The sequence below is a fragment of the Electrona antarctica genome, assembly GCF_951216825.1.
Source record: "Electrona antarctica genome assembly, chromosome: 19".
In the NCBI taxonomy this organism is placed as follows: domain Eukaryota; kingdom Metazoa; phylum Chordata; class Actinopteri; order Myctophiformes; family Myctophidae; genus Electrona; species Electrona antarctica.
In genome coordinates this window covers 20,352,083-20,379,260 of record NC_136800.1, presented here as the reverse complement: position 1 = coordinate 20,379,260, position 27,178 = coordinate 20,352,083, and the positions used below count along the sequence as shown (strand labels likewise).

Here is a 27,178-nt window from a genome sequence, read left to right as displayed (position 1 = left end):
ATAGGCATGGGTGGTTGGAGTACATACAGTAGGACTAACTGCACCACGCACGCACGCACGCACGCACGCATGCACGCATGCACGCACGCACGCGCGCGCACACACACACACACACACACACACACACACACACACACACACACACATACATATACACCGTCACATCCACGCATGCACGCACGCACACACACACTTATAAGAAAGATCATAGAAATCAAAAGACTAACATTTTCAGGAATAATGAATTCCCCACATAAGGTATCGTAAGGCAGTGATTCTCAACCTGTGGGCCAGGGCCCAGTGGTGGGCCGCGAGGATCCTGCAAGTGGGCCCCGAACAAAATTGGCAAAACACCATGATTTTAATTATATATAATATTAATGAAAAATAACATGTCATGGTATTTCTTCTTTAAAACATTGGAAAAAATGAGTTATCATCGTTACACCCATAGACATATAAAGCCTCTTCTGGCTCTAGGGCGTCTGTATCTCAACGGAAGGCAACATGGAGTCAACGGGAGGCAATGGCGATGCGTGATTGCATTGACAAGCTTTCCCGAGATTCCTTGCGAAGCATAGCGGAAGCAGCATGATCTAGTATGAGAGTGACGACACTATAGCGTTGACTCCCATTGTAACAATGGAATGCGGAAGTGCTCATTCTATCTCAATGGGATAGTTCCAATGTTTGGAACTATAGCCCATAGCACCCCGCTTTGCGGCAAGATCAAAGCGTGTCGCCACTCTCTTACTAGATTACTCTAAGCGGATGAACGGAAGGGGACGTTGGGACGTTCGGTAGGCCAATCAGAGGCGCGACTCCCTCTTTCCCAGCAGCACTTGCCTTCAAGATTCCGCTTGACTTCCTCCTCCCGTTGGAGACAGGTCTCTCCAACGAACTGCAGCGGCCAATGAGGCATCTATATATTTTTAATGTCTATGGTTACACCGATGAACAGGATTTTAATGTATACTAACGGAACACAGTGGATTGATTGATCGTGAAAATTAACATGCTCTGAAACACGGCAGCCGATAGGCCCGGGTCCAAAATAGACTGAGAACCACTGACAGAAGGTATGACCAAATATAGCAATAATATCCCAAATCAAACCGCTTAAACTTTTCAAATAAAACAATTATAAACACAACGGACAATCTTAATGACACACTTCAACGCTCCGCCACTTCAACGTGTAAACATTCTCTCCGCTAGGCCTCCGACTCCGATTGGTCAGTGGCGATGCTGCCGTTCAGCTCCCCCAGTCCTCCTGATTGCTCCTGGATCTCCGTAATCTCCCCGACGATAAAGATCGGCGCCACCCCTCCCTTCCCATTGGCCGAACCACTGTCCAACTGTTTCTCCGACTCGTTGTCGTTGACGAGGGCGGCCTCTTCGTCCAGCTTGCTGGAAATCGACCAATACAGGTGGGCCTCCAGTCTGGCGGCGGCCAATGAGAGGTCTCGTGCCGAGCAGGTGGGCGTGTCGACCTGGGGACACGCGGAGAGGGGGGGGGGGGGGGGGTTGGGTGTAGCAGTGCAACAGTTAATCGAACAAATTGATTTAATCAATTATAGAAAGCAATGTGGATAATCGAAGAGTTATCAAAGCAATCAAAGAGGTAGGAGCACACACCAAGAGTAGGGAGGTGCTTTCCTTTTTAAAGATAATCAAAGAGTTAAAATATTTGATTAATAATCTATCCCTATTTTTGGCATGTCATTATAGGCTAATTTAAAAATTCCAACATAACTTCCGGATATGATGATGATGATAATGATGTAACGTGCATACCTTCTATTACCCAAGCTTGTAGATCGGCTATTTCCACATTTTTTGCATTACACCATAAAGTCTACAATAATGCTTAAATGATTACTCGATTTTCAGATATATAAAACATTATATACCGGTAAACATTTTCAATGGCCCGGGCAGATAGTGTAGCGGTCTGGGCATCGAGGTTGCTAATGCAACCTGACAGCATGTCACGTGTTTGACTCTCGATCTTGACGATCTTTGCTGCGTGTCACTCCTGTAAATATATAACTATTTATATTCGATGTGTAAAATATTATGTTCTGTTGATGATTTGAATACAAAAGGGCCACAGTGGAAACAAGTCCCCAGGACGTTTTTGTGTCATCCTTTTAGCTTCAGTTTTTTTTTACTGGATTATATACGTGCTGTTTAAATTTTTCAGATTTGTTTATCCCACGATTTTGCAACCCATTTTTTTCACCCAGTGTCAATTATCTAATGTAATCCTGGGCGCTACACTTCCTCTGCCAACCTGGGGGGGCAGCGGACTGACCTCATGCTTCCTTCTATGGATGAGGAGTCCAAGCTGCTTCTTTTCACCTAACAGGGCGGAGTTTCCCTGACCGGACGTAGCACGTGGAAGGAACACGTTATTCCGACCAGTTCCTTTCCCCTCCATCAGGCGGGGAAAGGTTTACATTTTTTGACTAAAGTATTAAATCAATCAAAAAACTCTACACTATGCTCACTTTTGCTACCACATATACTGTACTTTGTTCTATACTGCAGATAGTACCCCTTGAATGCAGCCGGTCGTCATAGCAACGTCCACAACCCTCTGTGTAGGAGAGCACTGTAGAACAATGGCAACTAGACTGATAACGATCTCTATTCACAATGTATATGCCAACGCAACACCTGCTTCTGAATGATAACAGTTTAGGTGAGAAAGAGGCGCATGTGGTTGCTGCAGTATCGATTAATTTCACATTGACAACAACTGGTTTAAAAGGTTGCTAAGCCATTCAAACCGGGAAAGTATCTGTACCGTTTTAGATTTTGGCCTTGGCTATTCAAAAATAGCGTTGTGAGCTTATAGATCTGCAATTTTTTATTTTATTTTGAAAAATGTTGGAAGTGTTGAATAGTTTTGAATTGTGAAAAGGTTTGAGAGGCGTTTGAAGGCGTTTGTAGAATCAACCTCAGGTCTTAATGGGATAACAGTATTCAGGAGCATCTATGCCCGTGGGCTTAAGACTGTATTAATAGACTGATAAATAAATAATGTATAACAAATACCTTATTGGTAAATATGTGTTTTCATTGTGATACAGATGAATAGGAACTTAGCGTATTAGTTCCATTCTGAGCTGGATTAGCACCTCTGAGGGCCCCTGGGCACTGAAGCTCAAGGGGTCCCCCTGCACAGGCATGTGCGAACCCACGCGAAGTGTGCGCAGGCGAAATCTTTGCCGGTTTTGTGCTGGGTTTTGGTGGTTTTATGCCTTTATTTTGGCCTATTCCTGGCCGCCTACCCCGCCCCAGAGTGACAGCCAGGCAGCAACAAACATATTATTTTTATTTGAACCATATACTAGTGGTTCAAATAATCAAATCAAAGAATCCGCCAGTGCCAGTGTATTTGAGTGTTTTTACCTTTTTTGTCGAGCCATCTGACACGCTATTATGCGTGCAGAATGTAAACAAAGCAAAGATGCACAGCTTTTGTTCCACCAGAATCACCTCTCCATGACCTCACACAGCCCAGTGGGCCCAGCCACCTTGAACAACAGCCAATCTAGCGCAGTGTTGCTGCTTTACACACAATTGCACTTTCCAGCTGCAATCACCGACAATAGAACATTTTGACAATTGTTTTTTTAGACACCAGATCTGTAGATCTGCTATTTGTGAAAAATCTTTTAAATGTGGCGCAAATCTTCGAATATATATTCTTTCAGAGGGAACGCTTTTCACTCAAATCTTTGCTTCTGGGGGGTCCCTGGAACAACATATCAAGGTTTTCAAGTGGGTACGATTCCGCAGCACACCTAGGCCTGTCACGATTATGACATAATCGACTAATCGCAAATTATTTAAGATAATTGTCATAATCATGTCCACTTTGAAAAAAACAACATCATTTAAAATATTTTCAAAAATAGACGGACCGAGATAGTGGCTGACATAGTGGATTCAAAATGGCTGTCAAAAACCAATGGGTCAAGTGATTGCCCTTTGTTCACATTTTCGTTTACAGTCTATAGATGAATTGAATCCACAAAGTGCCTGCCCTGTAGTCTGGATTAATCTAAAGGTTTAACCAATGCAAAACCAAAAGAGGCTACTAGAGTTGAGTAAAGTTGATACCATGAAGTGGAAAAGCACCATTAGTGGCGTTAGTGTGCAGATAACAGTGCATGTTGGCAGTTGATAATAAGAGAAACTAAAGTAGCAAATGTACCCACCCAGGACCTTTCATTTGTTATTGTCGGGCAGAATTATCTTGTAGCGAATGCTGGAGCCCAAACTAAATAAATGGCTGAGAGGCAATGAGATGGGCCATTGTCTATTGCCTGACGCGCCCTGCTTGACAAAAGGAAGTTTGGCTGGATCCAAAGATTGCGTTTTTAAGGGGTTTGTTTAAAGAAACATAAAGAACTTGGGGTGCTCTAACTGATGACAACATAATCACAGCGATCAAAACAATAAAGCAATACGAATAAAGCGGTCAACAAAAAATCTGGTGTCCCACACAGCCCCTCTCATTGATCTCAGCAGATGAACAGGTGGTTCTTTTGAGGTTACTACGTGTCCGTGTCCGCCCCTATGCCCCCGAACCAATTATTCACTTACCCCAGTGATTGTGCATTAATGAAAACAAAGAAACAACATAACCAGACATTCTTTCGTAAATTAATGCCCGGCCTGCATCATCGCACAGGAGCACAAAAGTAGCAAAAATAGCCAATCTACAGAACGTGACGCATTGAGCTTTTAGATGTGCTATTTTCAAGTGTTTTTGAGAAAGGAAAACTTGAGAGTGAAAGTGGGTAACGTGTGTCTGTGTGTTTTGTGAATATTGAACCAATGACAAGAGCTTGTGACTAAAGAATAACTACATTGGATCGATCCACCTGACAGTGACAAATTGAATGTCTGTTACCTTGGACCCACTGATACCTGGGAAGCAGCACGTTCCCTTTTCTAGCCAGGGACTAGAATCAGAGCAGCTCTTCTTTACTCCATGGCCTCCTCCTCTTACCTCAAACGTGTGATGGAACGCCCCGTAGTCGATGTCAAAGAAGCCGTCTGCCAGGGACATCATGGGACTGAACCTGTGACCCCACATCACCTCCTCTGCCAGGTACGAGCTCCTCGCCTGACAAGTCATACCTTCGCACACACAGGCATGCACACCCAGGCACGCACACACACACAGGCATGCACACCCAGGCACGCACACACACACACACACACACAGGCACGCACACACATAAACAAACCGTTTAAACCTGCAGAATGAATCAATCAATATTCGCAGTGGGCAGCGAGAATACCTCTGCCTCGGAGGTATACCACTATAGCACAAAACCTCACACATCACATCAGAAATGGATGAGAGTATACTTTGAGTCTGTACACTTGCCAATGCCTGCCAGACGGCTCTGCATCGTCTACTGTAAGCCTGATTTAGACACAGTCGCAACAACACGGTTATTAGGGTTGACAACTACCTGAAATTCATCTGGCCACGTGTCCCTTAATTTCTAAGAAACATAAGGCCAGAAAAAGATACAATCTCACTGTATATACAGTATATATACAGTTTTAGTATGTAAGGGATAATATCTGGCTAGGTGGTCAGGGAGTGGTCAGGGAGTGGTCAGGGAGTGTAACCACCTCGGCTTCGCCTCGGTGGTTAAACTCCCTGTCGGTGAATTATCTCCCGACAATGACCACCTAGCCAGATATTATCCCGCTTATTACATGGCTAACTAACATAAATTAATACATTGACCCAAAACACAACAAAAAATGTATTCCATAAAGTTCGCGCTGGCTGCGTGTGCAGCTGCAGGGCTGCAGCACTGTCGGAAAACAAGGAAGTGAGTTGATCAAATAGAATCCATTTTCGGGTCCCAGCTTCGTCTATTTCTCGCTCAAATGTTTTCAAAAACATTTTAAGAGCAATGTTTAGCTGTAAATGACATTGTGTGTCACTAGTGTGTGTGTGTGTGTGTGTGTTTACATGTCATGTTGGAAACAGCAATAAATCAAGCGGGGCGCAGCCGCGCAGCTGGTGCTCAGAGGGTTTGATTAGGCAGCGGTCTGTTATACAGCGGAGCGGTCAATATCGACACATAATTCACCGCTGAATTAAGCGATTGACCAATCAGAATCAAGCATTCAACCAAGCCATGTAAGAAATTATATTAACCATTTGAACCCAAGCATTCATAAGCTGGGGGAACATTAGCCAGAAAAAAATGTTAATCCTTCACTTACAGCATTTTATTGAGCAACGTTTCGACCAAAACTCCATGAAATCCTGTAAGTGAAGACAGTGTGCAGGATTTCATTTTTTTCTACTCTTCCACTTCCTTTATCCGACGCACCTGTCCCCTGTATAGGTGTGCGTAATGGCTCGTACACACTGCCCGATATTTGCTCCGATTATGCTGTCGGGAGCATTTTTGGCGCTCGCCGACAAAAACCCCCGATCTCACGTAAAATCGGACTTTGATCGGCGAGGTTTTGCTCGCTGTGTGTGAAAGGAGCTGCGAGAAGATCCAGCGCCGATAAAAGCGCTCGCCGACGCCTCCCCGACCATTTCTGAACATCTAGCACGTTTGATATGTGACTCTGTCGCCGACTGGATATCATACAGTATGAACTGGGTTGCGACTGCGCCCCGATAAGGCCTGTATTACAGCCAATGAGAGCACACTGCTCACAGCACTGCTGTCTGTCTGTCTGTCTGTCTGTCTGTCTGTCTGTCTGTCTGTCTGTCGCCTGTATCGATAGATGATCAGATGATAATATATAACCATTATTCCTTGGGTAAATCCCTGTCCTGTGTCGTACATGGTAGCATTAGCCCAATGTTGCTGTTAAATAAACCATAACCAAATCATTTCACTTGAATAATGTTGACAAAACCGTGCATCGGAGCAAACCTTTGGGCTCTATATCTCTCTCTCTGTGTGTGTGTGTGTGTGTGTGTGTGTGTGTGTGTGTGTGTGTGTGTGTGTGTGTGTGTGTGTGTGTGTGTGTGTGTGTGTGTGTGTGTGTGTGTGTGTGTGTGTGTGTGTGTGTGTGTGCGCGCGGAGAGAGACGGAGAGTTATTTCATGAAAATCAAGATTTAACGTCCTGTCTCACTGTCACAAACATTTCGCCGCCTGTGTGTGAGCCATGCACAGAGAGAGAGAGAGAGAGAGAGGCGTCCTCTGTGTCGGTCTCGCATCATGTCGGTCATCGTATCATGCACGTGCGTGAGATGTAAAAATGATAAAATAAAAACAAATTAATATCGGGTCTTGATCGCATCTTGGTGAACTCTTGCAGTGTGTGATGCCTAGTCTGCGACCAATCGTTTAGTGTGAAAGCCACAAAGATATGACAGCCGATTTAACGCACGAGTCTGTACATGATATGATAAAAACACTGAAAAACACGAAAATGTTGCGTGCACGCGCGCTATGGGGGCCCTGCAGAAATTACCGGCCCAGGGGCCCTTGTGGGGGTTAATCCGTCCCTGCATTGATCCATAAACTCACCACGTGACCACTCATTGATCAATAAGCTCACCACGTGACCACTCATTGATCCATAAGCTCACCACGTGACCACTCATTGATCCATAAGCTCATCACGTGACCACTCATTGATCCATAAGATCATCACGTGACCACTCATTGATCCATAAACTCACCACGTGACCACTCATTGATCCATAAACTCACCACGTGACCACTCATTGATCCATAAGCTCACCACGTGACCACTCATTGCGATAAGCATTACTGTATTCTGCTCGGAGCTATTGATATTAAGATTGTCAAATGAAGACATGCACATATACGCTGTAGATGCACATTTTGGGATTCACTCAATAAATCTCTGCCAGCTTAGCACATCAAATTATGGTTTTAGATATTGATCTCCTATTTTCAAGCTCCCTAAAATTACTTTTCAAGCTCACTCAAATAGCAAAGGGACCTACATTATGGGTGTTCTGTTGACAACACAAAGTCGTCTTCTGTTACCATTGTGCATTCTGGTGGTCAATGACTGGATGTAAACAAATCAATATAGCTAACACCATGACTGGCTAACAGAAATACAAAATAGATTTGGGGATTTGGGGTCGCTGAGAATTCATCTCAAAGGGCACCTTTGTTGACCGGGATTACGGTCTATCCTTTAGTATTGTTTTTTTTGCAAATTAGGCCTGCCTCTCAGTACGTATACTGCTATCAGTGCTATCAGTCACTCTTCAACATAAACAGATATGGTAGGGATGGCCGCTTGCTAAATCAAACTAAAAAAAAAAACATATTTTTGTTCAGAAGAATTCCAGTTGAATGAGTGTGTTCGAGTGTTCTGGGAGTGTGCAAATGTAACAAAATGGATTGGTTACATTTGCACACTCTCAGCATTACATTAGTCAGGATTTCGTGTACCCTGTCTTACAAGGACAGAGCGAGAGAGAGAGAGAGAGAGAGAGAGAGAGAGAGAGAGAGAGTGGATGACTTTTAACACAGGAGGTCTATGACCCGGAGATGTAATTACTCATTGGATTCATTAATGTATGTATTAATTACCTTACCGTATTAATTAATGTTGTAATTACTGGTCGGTGCTGTAAGTATCCGTATGTGTGGGAGGGTATATGCTGTATGCAATGTGTGCGAAACACCATGTCAATTCCTGTATCCTGGAAGTGTACTGCAAACACTGTGATGACTTAATTTATTTGTGTAAACTGAGCCAGGGGTAGGGCTCGATACTGCATTATGCTTCTCCCTGTCCGCTTTTTCGGCATCTTGGACACTTTATTGTGCCAAATGGACTACTAGACTATACTTGTACCATGGACTTTTGAGATTGTGCCTGGCTCTAAATTGTTATACGTACACAGGTATGTATTTCTTTTGTCCAACAGTTCGAACCCGGGCTCCCCCAGAGTTGGTGTCGAAGTGTCCTTGCACTATATATTTCTAAAACTATGAAACATTTCAAAGATTTATTTTCAGGCAAACATGTCCACCGTAAGATGAACCTAAATTGGTTTGAATGGGGTTTCTAGGTGTAAGTATGTAGGACAAGTAGCATGCCAAAGTTTGTGTAATTGCCATTGAGAATGCATTGGGCGTTTAAGTTAAATACTGGGGGGACATATTTTGACAGCAGAAACTGCCTGTCATAATTTAGGTACATTATATATTTAAACTATTTTCAGCAATGGTACACTTATTTTTTCAGTGGGTAGATCTTGTTGAGCTGGTCATTTTGAAAGTAGATCTCACGTCATAAATGTGTGGGCACCCCTGATGTAGGACTAGTAGCATGCCAAAGTTTGTGCTATTGCCATTGAGAATGCATTGGGCGTTTAAGTTAAATAACTCAGAAACTACAAATCATTTCAAAGTAAAAAGTTCCAGCATTTGTCTTCACAGTAAGCTGAATTATAAAATGTGTGAATGGAGTTCCTAGGTGAAAGTGCTTTTTTGACATGCCATAGAGCTGCCATTGAGCCCCATTATAAATGTATCAAATTTGAAAGCACTATATTTCTAAAACTATGAAACATTTAAAAGATTTATTTTCAGGCAAACATGTCCACCGTAAGATGAACCTAAATAGGTTTGAATGGGGTTTCTAGGTGTAAGTATGTAGGACTAGTAGCATGCCAAAGTTTGTTCTATTGCCATTGAGAATGCATTGGGCGTTTAAGTTAAATAACTCAAATAATGAATTGCATTTTTATAGCGCTTTTCCAAGTGCTCAAAGCGCTTTACAACGGTTCATTTATCCATACATTGGGAGGTGAAGCGGCGAACAGTCGACGCCAGCGTCCTCACTTTCACCCACATTCACACACCAATGGTGGCAAGCTCACACCGACACCGACTCATTGGAGGCAATGTAGGGTTCAGTGTCTTGCCCAAGGACACTTCGACATGTGGACAGGAGGAGCCAGGATTCGAACCGCCGACCCAGGGATCATTGGACGACCTGCTCTACCTCCTGAGCCACAGCCGCCCTACAGAAACTACAAATCATTTCAAAGTAAAAAGTTCCAGCATGTGCCTCCACAGTAAGCTGAATTATAAAACGTGTGAATAGAGTTTCTAGGTGAAAGTAATTTCACTGCCATTGAGCCCCATTATACATTTCTCAAATTTGAAAGCACTATATTTCTAAAACTATGAAACATTTAAAAGATTTCTTTTCAGGCAAACATGTCCACCGTAAGATGAACCTAAATAGGTTTGAATGGGGTTTCTAGGTGTAAGTATGTAGGACTAGTAGCATGCCAAAGTTTGTGCTATTGCCATTGAGAATGCATTGGGCATTTAAGTTAAATACAGCAGAAACTGCCTGTCATAATTTCTCCCCCCTCCCTATTCCAAAGCCCCCCCAGGTACATTATATATTTAAACCCCTGATATATAGGATCCGCAGCAGCAGTCAAACCAAACAAACAAACAAGACACGTTTCGGCACGCAGGCCTTCGATTTCCTAGAAATTCCTATACTGTCAAAAATACGCGCCAAAACACGTCTGTTTATTTGATTTGACTGCTGATGTGGATCCTATCATTATTAAACAAGACTTCTAAGACTATTACTGAGAGTGCAGTTTTACATTCCCTTCTAGGCTTCCATAGAAGACATGCTGGCTTCTATGGAAACAAAACAACTGAAATCAGTCGTGGCAATTGAGAAATGTAATTGCTTGTTGGTTCCTCACCGGTGGCCTCCACCATGCCCTCCAGGATGACCACGATCTCAAAGTCGTCCTTCTCCCACTGGTCCTGCGACATGTCCCAGAAGGGCGACTGGCTGTCGATCTCGTGAGAGATGACCAGCGGGGAGACCAGGAAGAGACGGTCATCGCCGGTCTCAAAGCCCACGCTGATGTCTGTCTGGTCCAGTGGGATGAACTCACCTGCATGGACGGAGAGGAGAGGAGAGGAGAGGAGGGGAGGAGAGGGGAGGGGAGGGGAGAGGAGAGGAGAGGAGAGGAGAGGAGGAGAGGAGAGGAGAGGAGAGGATCGTTTACACGTAACGATCAGAACAGAAAAGGAGTGCCGCTGTACTGTTAGGCCCTCATTTATCAATCGAGTGTAAAATCTGGCCCAAATTCGAGTGTAGGATTCGTAGTACACCCACGTCGGGTCGGCATTTACAAAGTGATCGCAGACAGCTGTTTCTTCCTTAATTTCGTTCGGACGTTTATAAATGTGACGGCTGAAATCTATCTGGCACGCCCTATGAAATCAAGCCTCGCCCTCGTTTTTGCGACATGAACAACTGCAGTACGACCTTGGAAACCATAGTTACATGACGAAAAAAGTCAATAAAAAAGTCACCCCCACTCTCATACACACACAGACGCACGCACGCACACGCAACTTGCAAGTCCAACTGGTTTGTTGTCGCCTATCTTAAATAAATAAAGAACGAACACCTGTATGAATTAAATAAAGCTGTAGCTGTAAAGTACCCTGTCTGTTTCTCCTCTCGCTTCGCTTGCCTTGCTGCCCCCCACACACACACACACACACACACACACGCACATACGGGCCGTGGCCCAGTCAGTTTAGAGCTGGCCCAACTGAGCCTTGTGCATGCAACTTTCTGGTTAGTAAACCACAGCATGCAAGCCGCCTTTGTTTTAAAATGGTTCCCCAAACCGTTCACAGTTCACACTTCTCTATCGGCCGTGGATGCGCCCCCCCCCCCCCCCCCCCCCATGCTAATTTGCCCAGTCAATCATTTGATCCGCGCTACGCGCCTGCCGTGTGTTGTTAGTTGTAGCCTATATTAAATTATTAAAGTATTTATTCATTTAATATAGCCTACAACAATATATTACTGAACGAAAATCTGAACCTGCATGTGAACAATGAATTAAATAACAAATAGGCGCACACACACGCTGCTGTTTTCCTCCTCTCCTGTCCTGTCTGTCTCTATCACTGTGGTCCGTTCATGACACCGCGACCATGCACGTTCATGACAATCTATTTAGATTACCTCGCTAGTCGCAGTAGTCAACTGACAATTATATAAATGTGCAGCCTAAACCAGCCTCATGTGGCACACTGGCACTGGTGGGCTGGCAGCCTGGCTGGGTGGTTTAGCCTATACCTAACTCCGATGCGGTCAGCGGTCCCCAATTTTGCGCTGGCACGCCGGCACGGCACATTTTGGCATTCGAGCGACGCGTCGGGTTTATTAAACGAGGAGGAGATTGCACATAGGCTACTGTAACTCCAGAAAGACATCGGCCTGCTGTAGATTCGGCTACAGTAGGCTACCCATGTTGGGACTCTCCGCAGCTGCAGCGCTGCACTATAGCCTACTCTCCAACGTCCCGTCATGGAAATATCCTCAGCCCAAATCCTCGCATGTATGCGCTCATCATGCAAAACACTGTTTATGGCTTACGCATCTAACTTGCAACATTGTTTTTAAATGCGCGATTTTAATTGCTTGCTTGTAAAGTTGGAAATCTCCTACTAATTTCATATGACACAAAGACACATCGTTGATGTATTCCTTAACTTTTTTTTCTTTTTTACATTTAGCCCATATACATACAGTTTTATATAAACATTTTAGGAGTGAATACATATGTTTCGATGCCTGTGACAGCCTCTCAGCTGGTCAAACAATGCTGCTCCGCTGTTCTACGACAGAAAAACAGGTGAGGACAAAGCGTACGACAGCTCCCGACCAGACGTGGTTTTTGTCTTGGCTCAAGTTCAAAATCAAACGTTGGCGCAAATGGTAAATGCCGAAAATTGCGGTAATTTCGGCGTACACCCATATTTTGGCGTACGCACGGTTGATAAATGAGGGCCTTAATGTGTATAGAAGTGGGTTTCACTTTGTTGTGGTTTCAATCCCCGAAAATACTGTTTCCGTCTAAATGGAAGGCTTGTTTAAACGGGGCCTCATTATCAACTCTATACAATAAAATTGTGGAATAAATAAACGGGGGAGAAAAGGTGATTATACAAAGCCAAAAATAAACACATAAATAAATAAATGCACCCATAGGAAAGGCAGAACAAGTGTACTGCGTGTCCCACTCCCTACTATATTGTTCCACATGTAGCGATGCTGACAGACATAATGCGTTACATGTGCCAGTCTAGTCTCACCCTCCTGCGTCTGCTTGGACTTGATGAGCTTGGCCCTCATGTTGGCCCCAACGATGTGCGACTTGCGCAGGTCACCCACGCGGAACATCAGGCACAGTTTGTCTTCCCGCCGCGAGATGACCGCGTGTTTGGAGAACAACAGCGTCTCCGCTCGCTTGTTGGGCTGAGAGATCTTCACAAACATGCAGCCCACCTGAGTGGGGAGAGAGAGAGAGAGAGAGTGAGGGAGAGAGAGAAAGAGAGAGAGAGAGAGAGAGAGAGAGGGAGTGAGGGAGAGATAAAGAGAGAGGGGGATTGAGGGAGAGAGAGAGAGAGAGAGAGAGAGAGAGAGAGAGAGAGAGAGAGAGAGAGAACATCAGAAAAGGAGAAAACATTGAAAAAGCTTTAAAAATGAATGATCTGTTTTGATGCTCTGCAGTCACAGTGAGAACATCCTGCTGCTATAAATCCGTCATCAGCTCAAATCATCTGATTCCAACTACTTAACCACTTCATGGAATTATAGGCTAAACGTTACGTTTCTAAATTATTTCGAAAATAGCTGATCGACAAGCTCTCAATGTGTTGCGAGGATCCAAATGTCTCAATAGCAGACAGGTAGGGAGACAATATACAACAAGCCCAATTGTAAAAGTTATATTGTTTTAACATACTCAACCGTACAGATTGGACAAAATTACATTGTATTCATTGAAAAAAAAGAAAAAAAGGAAGACGCCCCCAAATGTTGGAAGTCCCATAAGCCTCATAAGAACCAACAAAGATTACAAACCTCAATATATATTTTTTGAGATCTGTCCATTTTTATTGTCTCCCAAATTACCGCCACAACAATGTTTAAATACATACAGTAGTGAGACTATAAATATCCTGTGAGTGAGTCAGATTGCTTGAATATGCAAAGTAAGAGCGCCTGCCACACACATCTCCCTCAGCTGCTAATGGCATGTTTCCAGGTCAGGACTGCATGTGCACAAACAAGATGCTGGTTGGACATCATTTATATGCACATCAAAGGACTGCTTACTTGTATCGTCCATGATCCAGCACTTCCAAAATGACATTCTCTTTTCACAGGAAGAGCACCACCTGTTCCCAATAGGTCGATCATCCTCTCATCTTGTCTATCAAGGGTTTGGGTAATTTAAATGTGTTTATAACTTGCGCAAGCAGAGTGCGCAAGTAATGGAATCGGCTGCATATGTCGGTGTTGTCCACCGTATGTCGGTGTTGTCCGTCGGCCAATAAGGGATGTATGTATGCATGTCGGGGTAAGAATGGTGGTCCCTTATTGGCTGGTGATGTTGACGAAACTAAGGTACGTTTCAGGGTTGGTATAAGGTTAATAATGGGCCTAAAGGATTTAGAACAGCAATTGTAATAGATATTAGTTTAGTAGCAGTACTTGTATGCTCTGCTTGCGCACAAGTAAGGCATGGCCTACAGTACTTGTCACCTCGACAGAGTGCATTTTTTGTTGAAAGGATCTTCGTGAAACGTGCTATATCAGGGCAGTGCAGTGGTTCTCAACCTATTCAGGCCAAAACAATATTAATATTTTTTAACTGAAGACCCCCTAAAATAGGGAACCAAAAACCAAAATAATCATATTTGAACTGAGGAACCCCCGCCCTGAGAAGCCCTTGGAATTACATGTAGTTTTACTCAGTCCCACAGATACGTAGATAAACTAGATATTGTGAAATTGGTCGATCTACAAGCTTGTAGATCAGCTATTTTGTTGATTACTTTTGATGCAGTAATGGTCTTTTTTCATTTATTTATTTTCTTTCTTTCTTTCTTTCTTTCTTTCTTTCTTTCGTCTTAAGTTTTTTTTTTCACAGTTTTGTCAATGAGCCAATGTGCCTCACACGCTGACCATGAGCAAATGTGTCTCACACACTGACCATGAGCCAATGTGTCTCACACGCTGACCATGAGCCAATGTGTCTCACACGCTGACCATGAGCCAATGTGTCTCACACGCTGACCATGAGCCAATGTGCCTCACACGCTGACCATGAGCCAATGTGTCTCACACGCTGACCATGAGCCAATGTGTCTCACACGCTGACCATGAGCCAATGTGTCTCACACGCTGACCATGAGCCAATGTGTCTCACACGCTGACCATGAGCCAATGTGTCTCACACGCTGACCATGAGCCAATGTGCCTCACACGCTGACCATGAGCCAATGTGCCTCACACGCTGACCATGAGCCAATGTGCCTCACACGCTGACCATTAGCCAATGTGCCTCACACGCTGACCATGAGCCAATGTGCCTCACACGCTGACCATGAGCCAATGTGCCTCACACGCTGACCATTAGCCAATGTGCCTCACACGCTGACCATGAGCCAATGTGCCTCACACGCTGACCATTAGCCAATGTGCCTCACACGCTGACCATGAGCCAATGTGTCTCACATACTGTGACTCACCATGAAGGCGTTGACCATGGAGCCCAAGATGGCCTGCAGCAGTAGCAGTATGGTTCCCACGGGACACTGGTCCGTGATGACACGGTGGCCGTAGCCGATGGTGGTCTCTGTCTCGATGGAGAACAGGAAGGCCGAGATGAAGCTGTTGACGTTGTTGACGCATGGTGTCCATGTCGTGTCCTCCAGGTGGTCCAGATCGCCCCTTAAATGGGTGATTGTTGTGATTTGATTTGATTATATATTTGATAAATTCACGATACGATTCACCATGCTGCATTAGTACAGTAGAATTATCCGGATAGCACAAAAAGATCAAAGGACTTAATGGTATCTCACTGATAAAACATGCATTATTTATTATAGCTAACTAAAACTCACTGTAACAATAACATTCAACAACAAAGACAGCCATAAAGTCAGTGAACAAAAGACAAATAAATAGATCAATAGAACATTAAATGGGATGATGATGGGAGAGATGAAGAGATGGGGGAGGGATGTGTAAGAAAGAAAGCGAGCATGAAATAGAGGTGACAAAGTGGGTGTTGGGAGTAGAAAGAATAGACAGGAGGTGGCGGAATGTATATGTTTGGAAACACAAAAATACACTGGGTGGTGATTCATCTGCAACTGCTGGAGCTTCTCGTTGCTCTTACATCAGCCGGCTATGAGTATTTCCCTGCTGCCTTCCATTGTGTAAACGTAGGAGTAACAGCACATGAGCGTGAATTCATAAAGACAACCAATGACATCCTTTTGCGATCTTAAACTGACAGTTAATACTAATAAAACAATTCATGGTTTTCTCGAGATTTTTCAAAAACATACACGGATATCGGGATGACCCGATAGCCAGGTTAGCACATGGGCTATAATGCCTTCCCCAGTTTGATTGCAAGCCAAACGGGACCATTTGCTGCATATGACTCCCCTGCCCCTTCGCTGCATATGACCCCACCGACCCTTGGCTGTGTTTCCTTTCTCTTTCTCCACTGACCCTATCCAATAAAGGCTCTGAAAAAGCCCCCTCAAAACACAGATATCTTTCATCTGCATATCACAATGGGTCAAATACTGAAATACTGAGATACAAGTATCTCGGCATCTGGTTATATATATCACACATTCACTTTCAAATACCAAGCCAACGACCTTTCTCGGAAGCTATAAAATATTGGCTTCTCATACAGAAATGAAACCAATGTTCCTTTGATTTGTAGGAAAAGGATTGTTGAAGCTACTTTCCTATCGGTTCTGGATGGAGACATAATTTACAGACACACTGTCTGCTGCCTCCACACACTCAGACTCCCTTTATCACTCAGCTCTATGGTTTATTACTGGTGACAGTACACTACTCACCACTGTATGCTCTATGATAAGGTCGGCTGAACTTCTCCAGCTGACAGACGCAATAATCATCCATATCTGTATATCTATAAGGCTCCAGTCAGAAAATGACCATCATACATCACACATACTGTATAATGTGTGTGCTAAATTGGAAACCATGATCCAATTTTAACTCGCTCCAGCGTACTGGCTGGTTCTTCGGGTACGCTAGGTCTGTCTTAATGTATGTTTTTTATATATAGAGTATTTATGTCTTTTTTAATGCACTTGAGCTGGATTGCCAATCAATTTCGTTGTATTGTACAATGACAATAAATATATTCTGATTCTGACCTATGAAAGATTGCTTTTAGTATCTGTGCAGCAGACTCATGGAATTTCTTGCAACGTGTCCTAAAACTGAATACCTTCTTGGCCGATTTAGGTATATAATTAATAATCTAATCTATTAACTGTCCGCAACTGTCAGTTTTTGTGTTATTTTTTTCTCTATTTGAACAGATTTCATGTGTTGATTTCACATTGATCTAATGATCTAAATGTGTTTTTCAGATCATAAATGACGGTCAGCATCAATGATTTTTCAGACAATCTTAAATAAAAGTTGAATGAGTCCTGACCTCCTTAAAACAACTTTTTTCTCACTCGACGTATATATCTCCACTTTGTTTATTCACATGTTCATGTACCCCCCCTCACTCACCTGAGGTAGGCAATGAGGTACCAGATAGCACCGAAGAAGAGCCAGGTGATGGCGTACGCCATGACGAAGACAACAAGCGAGCAGCGCCAGTTGAGGTCCACCAGCGTGGTGAAGATGTCCATCAGGTAGCGGTAGGTCTCTTGCATGTTGCCGTGCTGCACGTTGCAGCGGCCATTCTTCTCCACGTACCGCTGGCGTTTACGCTTCCGGCTCCGGGCTGAAGATGTCGGAGGGACATGAGAGATGTTAGGGGAGAGGAGAAGATATGTTGAGGAGAGGAGAATAGAGGAGAGGAGATGTTAGAGGAGAGGACAGCTAGGACAGGACAGGAGGTCAGATGATTGAAAGGTGTCCGTAGATTTTGAATTAAAGGGAAACTAAACCCGCTGCCACCTAGGTGGAGCTTGGTACACTGTGTAAGTAACACACAGCAGCAGTGAATAGTGATTTAGGTGTGTCAATGTTAATCTGATCTTGCCAAATGCCAACCGACAGAAGTCAACAGTAGTCAGTGCTTGCTCATGGCCCATCTAAACCTAACACAGCCATAATTTACACCCTGGTGTATCGATTTTTGTTATTCGAATCGACTTTTGTTATTTTTAATATTTACAGATGTGTCGCTTAGAGTACATCACAGTGTTCCAAGCTCAGCCAGGTCTTTTAAATGAGTGCAAATTCACTAAGTATAGGCACAAAAGTAACCAAAGGTTTAGTTCCTCCTAAGGTTAGGAGGGAGATGGCAAGTGACAGGTGCTACTGTCAGGGTATGAAGCCTCTGCTGCAATTCAGCAGAAATAGATTATGTGAAGGTGAGACATTTTTCAACATACATTGAGAGTAAATGGAATCATTCATTCCAGTTCCTCGACCACATAGGACAGAAGGACCACATAGGACCACATAGGACAGAAGACCACATAGGACAGAAGACCACATAGGACAGAAGCACTTACAGTATATCACACCTAGGTTCAACATCTATTTTTCTTTCTATTCCAGGAATCTCTGTACTAACTGAATGTATGTCTGTGTGTGTGTGTGTGTGTGTGTGTGTGTGTGTGTGTGTGTGTGTGTGTGTCTGACCTTCGCATTATCTCCAGAACTGTTCATTCGATCAACTTACTTCCTTGGGTCCTCAGCATTACACAAGTGCGAAGTCGATCGGATGAGCGGTTTGTGAGATACGGGGAGGACATACATACAGAGATTCCTGTAATTTATACATAGATTCTGTTCTTGCACTCATTGTAGGTCACTGTGGATAAAAGCACCAGCTGAATGCCTAAGCTAAATTATAAATTATGAATGTAAAACAGAAACAGCTGAGGGAGAGAATTGTGAACTTAATATGTACAGTAGCACCTTTTTTCGATGGAAAAACAAAGTAATGTATGCGTTACATCTACCAACTCACACACCGATTGTGGAGGCAGCCATATAGGTGCCATTTGCCAACCTGCTCATCGGGAGCACCTACGTCCCAACAGCCAGGAACCTTGGTGATGTCCTGGACAGTCAGCTCTCGTTCAAAACACACATCACAGCACAAAACTTGACTATTTATATTTAACTCCCTCCTTACTGGCCTACCGGCATGTGCACTTAAGCCTCTCCAACTGATCCAAAATGCCACAGCTCGCTTGGTCTTCAACCAGCCATAATTCTCACCTGTCTCCCCCCTTCTCCGCTCCCTCCATTTGCTCCCGGTCGCTGCCCGCACAGAATACAGAACTCTGATGCTGGCATTCAGAGCAACCAAAGGTATGGCTCCCCATGCAAGTATGATCGAACCCTACCGCGCACTCAGATCAGCCAATGCAGGGAAGCTGGAAGAACCCTCACTAGAAACGCCGGGACAACGCTCCACACGTCCCAAACTCTTCTCCCTTCTGGCTCCAAAACTATGGAATGCACTTCCCATTACAATCAGAACTGCATCATCACTCCCAATCTTCCGCCGTAGTCTGAAAACCCATGCACCTTTTCAGCCCGTAGCACTTGCCCTAGCCCCTTAGATAGCACTTTATGTAGACTTAGATAGCATTTTATACAGACTTATAGCATGTTACGTAGACAGCACTAGAATTGCATTTTATGTAGTCATAGCACTTTATAGTATAGTATAGTATAGTATAGTATAGTATAGTATAGTATAGTATAGTATAGTATAGTATAGTATAGTATAGTATAGCATGTATAGTTTCATTATATAAATATTCCACTGTTACGTTCTTAGCTTACGCATGTTTCATGGTAACTACTTTTTATGTATGTGATGTATTACCATGCTTTTGTTCTTGCTTAATGTAAATCGCTCTGGATTAAGAGTGTCTGCTAAATGCCTAAATTGTAATTTTATAGCGGTTCAGTGTCTTGCTCAAAGACACTTTGTCACAATGCCAGGAACTGGGATCATCCCGGGAACCTTATAATTCCCCAACAAGTTCTTTGTATCCTGTCATCACCTACTGCCACTGATGACGAATGCAATAACATAGTTCCTCTAAGAGTTTTGGCAGTCAGAGCGAAATGCTCAGCACATGGGCAGTAGCTGTCAACAATACAGAAGACGGGTTTGGATCTGCTTGGCTGGGCACTCCCTTGCAGTACGGGACGTAATATGCATGCATACTTTGCGTAGCTCAACTTTTTTTGTTGCGCTGCAGTAATCTGATCATAAACCAGCCTAAAACATTGCACAAGTTAAACAGCATTTAATTGCGTTTCTCTCCTCATCAGTGCAGCGCGTCGCACACAGTAACACAGAAGTACGGGTCTTCTCTGATCCACTTGGGTATTACACATAGACCCAAGTTCCGAAGTAATTGAACCAATACCGAACCGGCCCAGAGTGATTTTGATCAAATATGGATCCGACTCGTACAGGTCTCTGGTCCTGTCGGGTATTTTCAGAATCGGGTAGTCACCCGATTCTCGTGAAGAGCTACTGTATACACCAACGTGGGCGGGGAAGGCGATCTCTGTCACTGCACTAGCGCCTCCTACAGGTTGGTCAGGGTGCCTGTTCAGATGGCAGCTGAACTGAGAAGAATAGCACGTTCCTCTGCATGGGTCATGTCCTCCCGGTGAAACTCCTCACTGTCACTGTATCGGCGGAGACAGTGAGGTGCTTGTCTACACCCTCCCTAACGAACCAATTAGTAGGGATCAGCTGCCATAAGGGACTACAATACAAGAGGAATTTGGAATTAACTGGCAAGGAGTAAACTTGGAGAAAAAGGGGGGAAATTAAAAGAATGCATGAATGTTTAACATATCTGGATTTCTGTTTCATATCAAAGACAAAATACAGCAGTAAAATAGAAGAAAGTACTTTCTTTAGTGGTTTATGCGGTATCAACTAAACCTCGTTTTAGTTTTCATCAGGCCTTACACTCAAATACTATTTGAATGCTCAAACAGAAACAGGACAGAATGTACTCTGAGACCTCCCATCTCACTCTTCCAGAGAATAAAAGCAAGCTGTGAGGCTGTGAGAACAGGGGAGGTGTGTGTGTGTGTGTGTGTGTGTGTGTGTGTGTGTGTGTGTGTGTGTGTGTGTGTGTGTGTGTGTGTGTGTGTGTGTGTGTGTGTGTGTGTGTGTGTGTGTGTGTACATGCATGCGTGCGTGCGTGCGTGCGTGCGTGCGTGCGTGCGTGCGTGCGTGCGTGCGTGCGTGCGTGCGTGCGTGCGTGCGTGCGAGCGTGCGTGCGTGCGTGCAGAGAGGCCAGAGAGTTATGAGGGGAGAACAACCACACATTGAGTATGTGTGAAAGCCATATTGGCAGGCCTTTAAGCGAAGAGAGAGAGAAAGAGAGTTATTATAACGGAGGTGAGGAAATAGAGCATCACTTGGCTCAAATGTGAGCCAAATGAAAAAAGGACTATGGAAGAGGAATGGTAATAAGAATGTTCAAGGTCATCCAAATCGATGACGTGTGCAGCACTGCAGCAGAAGTCTCCATTAGTCAGAGATGAGAGTCCAAACTATTGCTGGGGTGTGGAGATGGGGGGCTTCAGTCAATACACATTATGTGAACGCAGCCGATCCACATTCGGTCAATAAGCACACATCTCTAGAGGAGACCGCAACGAGATATTGCATTAATCAATACTGAAAGATTCACTAGTCACAACCTTTAGGGACCTTAAGTCATGGTGCCAGCCAAGGTCAACTCTTGTGGCCATTTCCCCCCGATTTAAGGTACACCATTTTTGTTCAAACCTTAGGTTCATGGTGCGGTGACCCAATAGCCGAATGGTTAGTGCCTATACCACATTGGCTCTAATGCCTGACAGCGAGTCCATGCAGGGTCAATTTCTGGCCAGCCTCAGTCATTTTCTGCATGTCACTCCCTATACTCTCTCTGTTTCCTGTCTCTGTCCACTGTAGCTTTCAAATAAAGCCTAAAAAAGCCTCCTCCAAAAATCACCTTAAATTACAACTTTCCGCCTATCTTCATTATAATTGGTACACTCCTCACTAATGCTTATTTTGATATGGTACCATTATTGTCTACCCCGTCTGTTTCTCAGAGGAGGGCTGTGAACAGTTCAGAAACATGGTGAACCAATAGGATCCACCGCCTGTTTTCGACAGGCAACCACCCCTCTAGAGCAGAAATCCACATAGCCTGGGCCAGGCTATAGTCATGGACCAATCAGAAGACTGACAATGGGTCAATTATATGAAGATAGGTGGGAAAATGGGTCAAGTTGTCCTTTAAGAGCAGTAAATATAGTAAATTATATCAGTCACCATTGAGTTAATTATCTGCTATCCACTTGAAAACAATACGTATGTCATAGTTACATATAGTGCTTACAGCAGACACTCTTCCCTCACTCACCCCAGGCAAAGCGTCGCCTCTCTTTCTCCGGCCCGGGGGTCTTCTTGCGGGGCTGATTGGCAGTAGCCTCGCGCTCCAGCAGCTTGTTTGCGAAGGACCTCCTGACCTTGGCCAGGGGTGGTGTGGGTGGGGAGGACATCTCTGTGGTCACAGTATGGCCCGCGTCCTCTGATAGGTTGAGGGCGGCGACCTCCACCTCCTTGTCCCCCTCCCCCTTCCCAATCTTCTCCTCCGGGAGGGAGAGGGACGTTGGCCGGGAGGAGAGGGCCAGGTTGTCTAGAGCCATCGCGTGTGCGTGCGTGCGTGTGTGTGTGTGTGTGAGGTGTATTAGCGTTTTATTAATACCTTCCCTGTGGCAGACTCTGTCCAGTGATTGATGGTACCATTTGTTTCTTTGACTGTGATCCTGGAGGAAAAAAGAAAAGGGGAGACAAGCATACAATGGTTGCATGGCAACATGATATAGATTGTATTATTTGCTAGGGAGAGACCGGGGTTGACTTGGTAAGTTGGTTGTCACACATGTGTCACTCGTATGCATTGCTCATCATCACAACACATCAGTTACAATAGTCATTGCTACATTAAAAGGAACCTTAAGGTCTGTGCTTGCAATGGGTATAACTTCAAGAGCAATTTATAATAACCATCACAGACACAGACGCTGTGACACCCCATCAAGTAGTTTGTAGTTACAATGTAGGCCTATGGAGTTTGTTGTCCCTAAGACAACAATGGAGTTTCAACAAAAAAGAAAAGAAAAAAAGAAAAAGGGGAAATATACACAGATCTTCAACAGGACATATACATTCATGGAGCCTATATGTCCTGAACAGATCGAAACATTGACAACAAAATAAACAGTGGTGCCTTTTCAGCATCACCAGTGTGAAGACTATTCTTCTTTATGCTGGTTTTAATTTATATCAATCAAACCCATAGTTTTACAATTCATAACATATAATGAAACAGTGAGATTGGAATAGATGTATCACCATTCACCATCACAATACAATGGACCAGGAACCTTACGTAAAATAATCTAATAAAATGTCAGACTGTAGGTTAAATGTGTGCCTATTACAACATTGGCACAGGTGCTGTGTGCTAGTCCTCTCAGTCTTCAATGAATATTGTGTAGCAGTTCAGTCTATAGCTGTGCTTCCTAGCATGCTTTCATGTTGACCTGCCTTAGAGGTGAAGCCCCTGGCTGTCTTTCTTTATGAAGTTCCTACGAAAATGAAAGCCTGCATGGTACAGAGGCTATGAAGTTCCTGACCATTCTCCCAACAAATATGCAGCAACCACAACAACAACAAAATATACGTACATATTTATTTATCTGAATTTATCATACTCGGGGTTGCAGTGAGACAACCATTCCCCTCCTGACCTCTTGAGTATTGACATAGGTTTTATTCTAGGCTAGCTACTATAGTAGCTACCATGCATGTGAACTAAAAAACAAACCTATCTCCTACAAAAACACCAACATGAAAGATTGCTCGGGCCCATAAATATATATATTTTTAAGAAATTCTTCTCCCCTCAATGATTTGGTGTCTGTCCAGATAGATGACCGTGATGACATCACGCCAAATTTCATATATCAACTTGGTGAAACAGCGCCCTCTAGTTTGGCCTTAGTACTGTGATGATGACCAGGTGTTGTCAACCAACGAGTTATTAATTAATTAATTCATTCATTCATTCAAACCTTTTTATTCTCGAGAGACATTGAGGTTTAATTCCCTCATTTGCAGTGTCGTCGAGATACAGTAGCCTACATAATACATTTTCAAAGCAATAAACAAAAAAACAACAAAACAGAATTGAATGGTGAATTAATGGAACAACATTACATGGCTTAGGAATTCTGCATCTCTGGTCCTTTCAGTTAACAGGACAACTTCTCAATTATTGTAGTGGGTGTGTGTGCACCGTCTAGCAGACTAGCCTATAGGCTATAGTATGTGGGGTATTTCTCTATTGTTTTGATTTGACTCCCTCTAGCCTATAATAGCGCATTGTCCAATCATCGAATCTTTGATCTGATATTAAGTCGAGAGGGAATACACATGTACAAGCTTTGAGCTTATTGAGCTTAATGTGTGGAATAGGCTATGCACAATTACTATAGGCTACTACTTTTGAGCCTGATGGGCTACGTACGTGTTTCATAATAAACGCCGCATGGAATAGATATGGAAACTACAGGCCCACGGACACTCTTACATAAGTGATTAATTTTAACTCCAAGAAACGGAGTTAGAGTTGCCAGAGTACTAGTAGTATTGTAGTAAGGTGCGTGTTTCAGCTGTAGCTGCCAATTATATTGTATACAGTAAAATAAAGACCCATATCTTTCGCTCTTCATGAACCCTGTTGGATAAAAGACATAGAAGATGACAAGACAAGGCAAGACAAGATAAGACAAGGTGACAAGCGAGATGACGCATTACGCGTGATAGATGTGACACATTTAAGTAGGCTAATACTCTGTCAGCCAGCCAATTGGCTACAAACACAAGCTCGTGGTTTGTTGTCATAATTAGGCTATATAGTAGCAATTAAAAGACAAACAATGTAGGCTATATAAGCTGTCTCACCTGTTAGTTCAGCACCTTGGTGATGATGGTGCCTGTCTTTTTTGCTCGATCATTAAATACGGTGAAATATTGTACAAAGACGACCCAGAGAAACGACCACATCTGGTCCGATGATGACACACATTGCTTTTCACCAGTCCTGTGATCGACGCGGCGGCGGCATCAGTCAATTCCTTTCGCTTCCCCCCCACTGGTGGTGGTGGTTTGAGAGAGGCTTGAACAAAGACAGAGAGACACGCGTTTGAATGGAAGCAGGAAAAAGATGCTGGCTGCTATAAAAAAAAATACACCTCGAAGAAGGAAAAAAAATCCCCGCGTCAGAAAAATTATCTGTGCGTGCCGTGACCACCACCACAGGTGCTCAGGCTGTGGATCGTGGTGGTGGTTGTGGCGGCGGCGGTGATATTATGGACGCCGACATCATGATGCAGGCAGTCAGACTCAGAACATCATCTGTGCTGCTTCCTTACTGGTGGACTTGAATCAGCGGTGCTGCTGCTGCTGCGCAGGTGTTGAGAGGATCGAGGAGAGAGGATGGTGATGCTGTCATCTTCATCAGATCCTAGGCTAGCAGTTCAGTTACACGCACGCACGCACGCACGCGCGCACACACACACACACACACACACACACACACACACACAGCTTTTAATTTCCACAACACAGAGAGCGAGAGAGGGGAATTCATCTCCATCTGCTTGATTTTTTAATGAGACCCCCGGCCCCATCCCATCCTTGTGTGCTGCTTTTAATGCAAGCAAGCGTGTCAGCTATAGCTGAATTCTTTTAAACGTTTTTCTGTAGTTAATTATTTATTTGTATATGCTTATTTATAGTAGGAATATAAGCTGTTTAATTAATGTGGTTTCTTGTTTCTATTTTTGAAGCACTTCAAGAGATGCATATGAGCGGATTGAGCCTGGAAAAACGTTGAAACAGTTATTCTGATGTAGACTAATCATCGTTGGGTGTTTGTTCAGTAGGCCTAACAGCTAAGGTGTGTCGGTGTCCACATTTCTCCAGCTTTCTCCAGCAAACAAAAAATAAATGTCAGGTGCGTTTAATATCAATTTCATCCAATGAGAAGAGAGACCTCATTTATTACCTTCAAATTGCAAATTGACAGTGTTTCAGTTCCAAATGCCTGTTCAAACTTCATTTTTTGTGTCTCCTGAGTCTTTTTACAGAGCTGGGGAGACAGGGAGACTCCTGTTATACTGAGCAATGCATCAGAATATATATAGCTATTCAACAATTGCATCTTTAATTCTGACATGATTTTTTTTACCCTCCATTTTCAGCCGTTTAAAATAAGATAATTGACTATGGGGGATATTGTAGTTCAGAAAAGGAATGCCTTCCCCCCCCTTGATGTTAAATTAATTTGGAGTGGTTTTAGTTCCAGGCACCTGTAGAGGCCAAGATAAAAGCAGCACCTTTGACTCTGAGTACTAGTGAGTAGAGCATGTCTGATATATATATATATAGGCCTATATATCCTGTGGAGATGTCATATGTGGTGGGTGGGCAACAACACCATTCTATTAATAGCATAATTTTGTTCGTGTCCAAGTAATATAGGCTGTTGTTCCCCCTCCGACCTCAGGGTGGTAGTAGAACAACGCCTCCTTCAACTCACCATCTTTTCCATCATTGCAGTGGAGGTGGAAATTGATAGAGAGAAACATAGGAAAAATACATATTAGATCACCATGCTAATGTTTAATATAGGCTACCATAATGTGTGCTGCTCTCCAGTGTCCTTCCTATCGCTATTTTTTTTTTTTAAATATGATTATTTTATTCATAATAATCTCTTGTTGTAGACTCCTTCAGTCCAGTCGGTGGCGCCAATGCACCTCTAGGCTGGTTTGTCAACCGCCAATAAATAACCCCCAAAGAAAGAAGCAGTCAGGGTTGCCAGGTCTGTTTATTATAAGCGAGGTTGGGCTTGTATATTGGTAGTTGGGGGTTGCTGTTTTGGGGCCTTTTCCAATTAACTCTAAGTGATTGATTGATTGATTGATTGATTGATTGATTGATTGAAA

The 27,178-nt window shown here is 43.6% G+C and overlaps 1 protein-coding gene across 2 annotated transcripts; it reads right to left on the bottom strand.

The window, feature by feature from the left end:
* Window positions 1–444: 444 nt before the first annotated feature.
* On the bottom strand, window positions 445–25,639 carry kcnj9 (potassium inwardly rectifying channel subfamily J member 9). Of its 2 annotated transcripts, none has more exons than XM_079530057.1 (8): window positions 25,131–25,639; window positions 22,522–22,927; window positions 17,669–17,885; window positions 15,613–15,814; window positions 13,168–13,360; window positions 10,746–10,943; window positions 5,030–5,160; window positions 445–1,493 (listed from the first exon to the last, which is right to left on the bottom strand). In XM_079530057.1, exons 2-8 carry the CDS (start codon window positions 22,805–22,807, stop codon window positions 1,215–1,217), a joined length of 1,506 nt encoding a protein of 501 aa, XP_079386183.1. In that variant the 5' UTR covers window positions 22,808–22,927; window positions 25,131–25,639; the 3' UTR covers window positions 445–1,214. The 2 variants fall into 2 exon arrangements, with proteins under 2 accessions (XP_079386183.1, XP_079386184.1); XM_079530058.1 differs by having other exon boundaries at window positions 13,168–13,339.
* Between the last annotated feature and the right edge of the window lie 1,539 nt (window positions 25,640–27,178).